General features: G+C 41.1%; 1 protein-coding gene across 4 annotated transcripts; it reads right to left on the reverse strand.

Annotated features, from left to right (window-relative positions):
* Positions 1–3385: 3385 nt before the first annotated feature.
* Positions 3386–7802, reverse strand: LOC135098882 (uncharacterized). 4 transcript variants are annotated; one of them, XR_010267469.1, is made up of 4 exons: positions 7493–7633; positions 6884–7051; positions 4796–4884; positions 3386–4340 (listed from the first exon to the last, which is right to left on the reverse strand). XR_010267469.1 is itself a non-coding variant. In XM_064001292.1 (4 exons), exons 1-4 carry the CDS (start codon positions 7547–7549, stop codon positions 4229–4231), a joined length of 405 nt encoding a protein of 134 aa, XP_063857362.1. In that variant the 5' UTR covers positions 7550–7632; the 3' UTR covers positions 3386–4228. The 4 variants fall into 4 exon arrangements, 2 of the variants coding, with proteins under 2 accessions (XP_063857362.1, XP_063857361.1); XM_064001292.1 differs by having other exon boundaries at positions 3386–4323; positions 6884–7047; positions 7493–7632; XM_064001291.1 differs by having other exon boundaries at positions 6884–7047; positions 7493–7632.
* Between the last annotated feature and the right edge of the window lie 556 nt (positions 7803–8358).

Genomic DNA, 8358 nt, shown 5'->3' on the forward strand with positions numbered 1-8358 from the left:
TTCCACCTTCCTATGACTTGAATTCCTTCAAGAGGGAGGTTTCAAGACACTTATCCACCAATTTTTGACCACTGCTTTGACCCTTTTATGGGACTGGCATTTCAGTGGGGCATTTTTTTTCATTAGATTTTTGTTTGCCCTTGGCCAGTATCCTTCCTACCTAAAAAAAAAAAAAAATATAAAAAAATTCAAGTCTTGTCTGTTCTTTCTTTTCGTTTAACCCTCTCATTACTTATGGCATCGTTTTCCTTCCTCTTTCTTCCTTCCTTCCTTTTTGTATATATTTGATTTCCTTTCTTCGTTTTCTACCTTTCCGTTATTTCGTTTTTTTTTTTTTCATCCTTCCTGCCTTCCTTTCTTTCATTTGATTTCTCCCGTTTTCTTTTCCTTCTCTTCCTTTCCCTCTCCTTTTGTTCATACCTTCCTTTCTTGTTTTATTCTCCGTTTTCCTTTTATTTATTTATTTATTTATTCATTTATTTTTGGTGGGGGAGGCTTTGTTTTTATTTATTCCTTTCTTTTCTCCCACGTTCCTTCCTTCCCTCCTTTCTGCCTCCCTCCCTCCCTCCCTCTCTCACCGGGCCTGCATCCTTGCATTTTACAGCCTACATCCACTTTACAGGATTGCTCAGTGTGCCTTGTCACAAACAGCCTCGGAAGAACCAAAATACAAGTTAGATATGTTGTTTGTTCTTCATTTGTATTTCTTTGTGAGTGATCTAACCCCTTGCTCTTATCTATTACTGTTTGTTCTTCATTTATGATCGATTTCAACCTCTTGTCGTTATCTTTTACTTCTTGTGTTTCCTTTGTATCCCTCCGAGTGGCCATGTCTATTGGTGTTCGTTCTTCCTTCGTGTTCCTGCAGGAGTGACCTAACCCTCACCTCTCTCTTCCTCAGCTGTGACACAAGGAGCAGCTGTCCTCAGCGGAGAGACGGTGGACGGCGGATGAATACTTCGGCTCCCGCGCCTTCTTCCGCATCATGTCCGACCCGCCGATCCTGGTGGTGGGCGGCGTGCGTCAGAGGAGCTGAAAAATGTATAGGACACGCTGCTGTGCTCTGCGTGTAGCTGTGAGGTGAAGTACAGACGGCTGCATTGTCTCAGCCTCGGAGGTGCCACTTGCTCAAATTACGAATGGTTTAATCTTATTTTTTGAAGGCTGTGGAATATTACAGTATCTTATAATAAGACAAATGGTATTAAAAGGCATGTCATTTACCGATAGTCATTACACGACAACATTATTGCGGTGATTAAAAGTACACCTGTAAAATGCTGCGTAGCATCATCACTCAGCTGTTTTCAAGGTCACTTGGACTCGGTCCCCCTGCTCCTTTGCTTTGATGATGCCACGTAGCATTTTACAGGAGTACTTTTAATCATCGCAATAATGTTGTCATGTAATGCTTATCGGTAAATTACATGTTTTTTGATACCATTTGTCTTGTTATAAGATACTGCAACATTTCACAGCCTGCAAAAAAATAAGATTAAACCACTCGTAATTTGACCAAGTGGCACCTCCGAGGCTGCGACAACGCAACCGTGTGTCCGTCATGTCACAGAGCACACCCGCGAGGTCCCGTACATTTTCAACTCCTCTGACGGGTAAACAAAGCCTTAAAATGCATAGGTGTATAGAACATTCTCTACTTACAATTACACGTTCTTTCACCTTTTTAAGTATTTGCAGAAACTCGCGTTACAACCTGTATAAGAAATTGCAAGGTGGCGGACAAGCTGTCTCAATATATCAACCACGGGAACAATAGACACCTGCAATCGCTTCACTCAGGGCGTCCAATCCCTTATGCTTTCGGATACAATACTGTACATTCTTCACTTGTAAAATCCATTACCTTTTAAGCCTCACACACACACACACACACACACACACACACACACACACACACACACACACACACCTTCCCTCAAACTCACTTCATATTTCACCTTTTTTTTTCCCACAATGCATTTTAATCTTTCCTGTTCACTAATTAAGCTCCTTTGTGCACCTTATGAATTAATTCGAGCGTTTCATTATAAGTTACAGGAGAGAAGCAAGTGATATTTCTTATTGATTCGGTTTCATATGGAAGGGAAGGGATAGGAGGTAAAAAAGGGTTATTGTGATAGGTAAGGTAAAAAGGGTTATTTTTTTTATTAAAGTTCTTAACTTGCCTGTGAAAAGTGTGTGTGTGTGTGTGTGTGTGTGTGTAATATGTTTTCTCTCTCTCTCTCTCTCTCTCTCTCTCTCTCTCAACGAAAGATAAGAGCGATAGTAAGCAGAAAGAGAAAACTGTTGTAAGGAGAGAGAGAGAGAGAGAGAGAGAGAGAGAGAGAGAGAGAGAGAGAGAGAGAGAGAGAAAAATGGCGTCAACCACTAACACAAAATTAAATTCCTGACCAGATCTCTCTCTCTCTCTCTCTCTCTCTCTCTCTCTCTCTCTAATCCTCATGATCCATCCCTGCTGCACCTAATCACAATGTAATGCCCTATTGTTTGGTTTGTTTTCCCTAAGTGTTCCCCTCCTCACTCCATTTTCCCCTTTTTCCCTCTTCTTCATTTTTCCTTTTGTCTTTATTCGCATTTTTCCTTTATTTTTCCCATTTTCCTCTTGTTTCGCCATTTTTTCTCTTATTCTCTCCCTCATCCCTTTTTTCATTATTTTTTCCTTTTCCTTTTTCACTATTTCCCCTTTCTCCCAATCCTCTGTGTGTATGTGTGTGTTTTGTGTGTGTGTGTGTGTGTGTGTGTGTGTGTGTGTGTGCTGCTGGCTCGTGATTGGCTGGATAGGGATGGCTTGGTGTGGCTTGGTGTGGATGCACTGGATTGGTTTGTGGATGGCTATTATTATTATTTGTTTTGTATTTTGTTTGTTTACTTATTTATTTATTTTTTTATTATTTGTTTGTGTATGAGAGAGAGAGAGAGAGAGAGAGAGAGAGAGAGAGAGAGAGAGAGATTGATTTAAGAAGACCACATAAAATTTCTCTCTCTCTCTCTCTTTCAATATTTAAGCTTCATTATCTTTCACCATAGTATTTAAAAATATACGACTATGTTGGTTTGTGTATTGGCGTTCAGATTAATTTGTTTTACTTAGTCTTCATTTATTTATTTATTTTGTGTTGGTGTATATAATTTTTTTCAGTGTTTAGTGATGAGATTATATTTTTTCATAGTGTGTTTATTTAGTCAAAGTTGAGCATTTTGACTCACATTTGACACTCACACTTGACTCACCATACTCATCAAGTTGTGTCCTGTATTTTTGTGTAAGCCTCATATTTTTTAATCATGCATCTAATATACTCTTCACTTGTACACACACATTGTGAGCCTCACTACATTCACGCAGGCCGCAAGAAAATTAGGCTTGTCGATTTTGGTTTCATTCTTTATTGTAGACACTGTACAAGATTGCAACATTTGTGTATGTAATGGTGTGTGTGTGTGTGTGTGTGTGTGTGTGTGTGTGTGTGTGTGTGTGTGTGTGTACAAGATTGCAACATTTGTGTATGTAATGGTGTGTGTGTGTGTGTGTGTGTGTGTGTGTGTGTGTGTGTGTGTGTGTGTGTGTGTGTGTGTACAAGATTGCAACATTTGTGTATGTAATGGTGTGTGTGTGTGTGTGTGTGTGTGTGTGTGTGTGGAGACAATTGTTGGTGAGGGTGTTGGTGAGGGGCTGTGGGGAGTCACTGTGGGTTTGTAAACATACTGTGGGGGACATACTGTAGGACTATGGAGAGAGAGAGAGAGAGAGAGAGAGAGAGAGAGAGAGAGAGAGAGAGAGAGAGAGAGAGAGAGAGAGAGAGAGAGAGAGACTTGCAATCATATGGGGAGAGGTGTTATTCACTGTTCTTCATCGCAAAAGTATTGTTCATAGTTGTTCATTGCAGGTGAGAGAAGACACAGTATGTTGAGGGAAGGCAGCTGCACTAGTGACAGCAGCAGCAGAGCCCCACCACTGCTGCTGCTCCTCTCCTCTTCCCAGCACAGCAGCACACAGGACACATTTCCATCATCTTTAAATCCCGGACACTTGTGCCTTGGTGATAATCTCACAGCAGCAAACCCTACATTGCTCAGGTCAACTTCCAGCTAGAATCATAATATCTGGAGTTATTTTTCCACAAAGAAGGATTCAAAATATCCCCCCCAAAAAATAAGATATTTTTAGAAATGAAAATCCACTCGAATTTTCTGCCTGAAGCTCTCGTTAAAATGACTCCCTCTTGAATCTTGTGTCCGACTCCAGCTGTGTCCAAGAGAATGGATCTCCAGTTTGTAGTGAGACTTCCGAGCCGCCCAGACCTGTGAAGGCGAGCAGTCTGTCAGATAATGAGAGTAGACAACATAAGCAACATAATGAGAGACAAAGTCACAATAATAGAATAAAATGAAGGCACTCAAGTATTAATGAGAAAACAAAACAGAATAATAAGCAAAGTAAAATAATGAGACAATAAGGCCAGTCAACAAATAATAGTGAATTTACTGTAGGAAGGGTCTGTTGTACTACCTACTTAATGACCATTCAAGTCTACTTGTTAAAGATGTGTTTACACTTTGAAGTGTCATTTTCTTGTACTATGATACATTTTTTACTATTTTCTTCCACCTGCCTTAATTAACATTGAGTAGAGTCTCACTAATACAACTTGAATATTACTCAGCCGGCAGTCTTTGCCATGGTGGAGTGTGACACTGAATCAGTACTGACATTTTATCATTTACATTTCATTACTTTGATTACTCAACAAAATACTGCATTGTTTTTTGTAACCTGCTGACTGATGAAGGGACAATGTGTGCTCCTCAACACTTGGTTCTTGCCACGTGCCGCAGCAGACTGACAGCTTCCAGTGGGCCTGTCTGAGGTAATGCACCACACAACATTAGGAATAGGAACAATTATTTCACTAAAACTTTAATTACCTGCACTAAAAACTTTCAATGAGTTTATGTACTTTGTGAATTTAGGAATCTGGAACAATGATTGCACTTATTTAACTACCTGCACTAAAGTGTTTGCTTTAGTTATGGTGTTGACAGTAAGTATAAATACTTTAAGGGGCGTGACCTCCGCCGCATTGCTTCAGCAGCCTTCAAGTCCCGGCAATGAAACGGTTCGTGTGAGGAAGACTGCTTCTGGTGCTACTGGTGGAAATTGTTACTAGTGTGTAAGTATGTGGTAAATATCTGTGGAAACCAAAGGATGTTTTCACTCGTACCAAACGTTATGGTCATGGAGATACCTCTCTTCCTGCACACAAAACAACTACAACCACCTAATTATTACACACACACTCCTATACCAGCCTCAGAGTCCCCATCTGGTAACGACCCTAAATGTCTTGACACCCCTCTCAGTTTTTCTTCTTAAACTTCTACAGATTGAACGCGAATGTTGCAGAACACTGCCTCTCCTCTATTAAGCTTCATCATCCTTTCCTCACTGAAACCCTGGTGTCTGAGGCAACTGACAGTAGCCCCTTTTCTGTTTCCTCTTACTTTCTCTATCCAAAGCTGGATGTTGTGTTTATGTGCGCAATGAAATTAACCTGCTTTCGTGCCCACGCTCTTGAATCTTTTGGGTTTTCCACCACCTGGCTACGACAACTCTTGGGTTTTCCACCACCTGGCTACGACAACAGAGTCCCTTTCATACTAAATTTATCTGTGTTGTATACCTTTCACCTAACTCCTCTGACTGTAAGAAATTCTTTGACTACGTAACTTCCAAAGTGGAGCACATTCTAACTCTCTTCCCTTTTGCAGGGATCTCCATTCTTGGAGACTTCAATGTTCACCACCAGCTTTGGCTTTCCTCTCCCTTCACTGACCATCCTGGTGAACTAACCTTTAAATTTTCTATCCTCCATGACCTAGAGCAATTGGTGCAACACTCTAATCGTATTCCTGACCGTCTTAGAGATATGCCCAACATTCTTGACCTTTTCCTGACCTCTAATCCTTCTGCTTATTCTGTTACCCTCTCTTCTCTGTTGGGCTCTCCGATCACATCTAGTATCTGTATCTTGTCCTATCACTCCAATCCCTCCTCAGGATCCCCTAAGCGAAGGTGCCTCTGGCGTGTTGGCTATGCTAGTTGGGGGAACCTGAGGAGGTATTTTGCTGATTTTCCTTGGAATGACTACTGCGTCCGTGACGGAGACCGCCCTGTGTGCCGAGTGCATAAGAGGTGATAGTGTCTGGCATGGAGGCGTACATTCCTCACTCTTTTTCTCGACCTAAACCTCCAAAACTTGGTTTAACATAGCTTGTTCTCGTGCTATACATGAGAGAGATGTGTCCCACCAAAGGTGCTTAAGCCTTCCATCACAAGAATCTCATGCACTTTACATTTCTGCCCGGAACCATGCCAAGTCTGTTCTCCAACTAGCCAAAAACTCCTTCATTAATAGTGTCAAAACCTTTCAAGATCTAAGTCCCCCCGTGACTTCTGCCACTTAACCCAAAAACATCTATAATAACTTTGATTCTTCTTTCCCTCCTTTATTTCAACCAGATGGCACCACTGCTATCACATCTATCTCTAAAGCTAAACTCTTTGCTCAGTCCTTTGCTACAAACTCTACCTTGGACGATTCAAGGTTTGTTCCTCTCTCTCCTCCACTAGCGTAGACAAGACTGTCAGTATACAATGGACATGACACACTGAGGCAGCTGGTACAGCTTTGGCTCTAAATGTTATAATAATACTCTGCCACTTTGTTGACGAGTGACAATACAACCTCTCGTTCCTCAGACTGTTCTTTTCACGTAACAGCCTCAAACCAAATGCTGAACCAACATGAACCACCTCTGCTATCAAGTAGTCAGCACTGTGAAGGGCTGTACTGTTCCTTACCTCACTAAATAATAATACTTTCTGATCCAATCTGTCTCTGTCTGTCTGTCTGCTGCTATGGCTTGACCTGCTCTTCTTTCATCTGTAGCTTCCATTCTGTCTGCCGTCTCCCTGCATCCTCTTGTCCACCACACCATCCTCCCTTGTGTGTTTGCTGCCACTGTCTATCTAGAAAAAAATTTTTTCTGCCAAACCTTGAACTAGTACAACATGAACCACCTGTGGTCTAATCTTTCTCCAGCATTTCTTCTGTCCACTGTCACTGTCTGAACCAGTCACCTAACACACCATCCTTCCTGCCACGGTCATCCCTCTCTGATGCTCTTCTCTTTCTCCCTCTCTCAGCGTGGTGGCAGCACGGGCCTCGGCACTCCCTGGCACCACGGCAGGTGTCAGTGAGGCAGGCAGGTGTTGGTTCAAGTCCTGGCAGTGTCACTTCGCTGCTGTATTGTTTGGTGCAGCGGATGATGCTACGTTTTTCATCACTTAGTGTAGAGTCTATTTTTGCTTGACGTTATTTGTGTTGGTAAGGCATTTCCACTATATAGTGGTAGATATTCTGGGAAATAAGGAATTAGCAATACTAAGACATGCTTGAACAACACTCACCAGTGTGGAAGACTTGTCAGGCAGTGGCTGTAGTGGCTTCACTTGAACCACGACCATGTTCTCCTCAACCCTTGGAAAGAGAACAATTCATCTGAAATGGAGATACAAAGATATTGGGGAAAATTTAAGAGAGAGACGCTGCAAAGTGTAGCTGACAGTGTGCGTGTCGTCATCAAGAGGAGGGGCTCTAAAATGAAACAGTAGGACACTCGTGAAGACATTCATACTATCTTTTCTCAAGGGAAGAGTGTGTCGTGTGTGTTAACAACGTCAGGCGCGGACATTTTTTGCATCAAGGGTGATGTACGATCCGGACATGAAAAAAGTTTTTTTTCTTTTATAATTTTCTAATTTTTTTCCGCTTCTTTTGATATATGTAACGTTTTGATAAGAACTAAAAAAAATCCCCTTATGTAAAGAGGTCTTCTGTTATGAAATTCCCACGGTTTCGCCCGCTGCAAGACATGTCACACAAGTTTTTTTTACATTTTTTTTTCTCTTTTCATATATTTTTCTGACATACCCGTTCTTCTTCACTCTCCCATGAATATCTACGGTTCTCTTGCTGCATACAATATTAGAAAGCACGAAATTCTAGGTCTAACTATTTTCTCAAATTGATACGAGTATACGAAAAAAAAATCATAAAATTATTTTTTTTTTCGTAAATCTAGCAAATAGTTAATGTATCTGCATTAGATATCTTTTGCATTAATATTTTATTTATTTTCAAACAATTAAACACTGGTTTTTACTTAGAAATATGGCGAAATATAACAAAAATTGTTTTCACCCGCCTTCTCCCCTCCCACCCGGTAATTAAGGGTGAAATCATGAATAGCTTTAGGCCTTATACACAAAACCAA

Source organism: Scylla paramamosain, unplaced genomic scaffold (genome assembly GCF_035594125.1).
Source record: "Scylla paramamosain isolate STU-SP2022 unplaced genomic scaffold, ASM3559412v1 Contig90, whole genome shotgun sequence".
NCBI classification, from domain to species: Eukaryota; Metazoa; Arthropoda; class Malacostraca; order Decapoda; family Portunidae; genus Scylla; species Scylla paramamosain.

Coding starts and splice junctions, on each gene's coding strand:
- LOC135098882 (XM_064001291.1), bottom strand. CDS start 7,549: ATGGTCGTGGTTCAAGTGAAGCCACTACAGCCACTGCCTGACAAGTCT. Junction 7,048..7,492: donor CTGACAAGTCTTCCACACTG/GTGAGTGTTGTT, acceptor TTTTCTAGATAG/ACAGTGGCAGCAAACACACA. Junction 4,885..6,883: donor AAGTATTATTATTTAGTGAG/GTAAGGAACAGT, acceptor GCATTACCTCAG/ACAGGCCCACTGGAAGCTGT.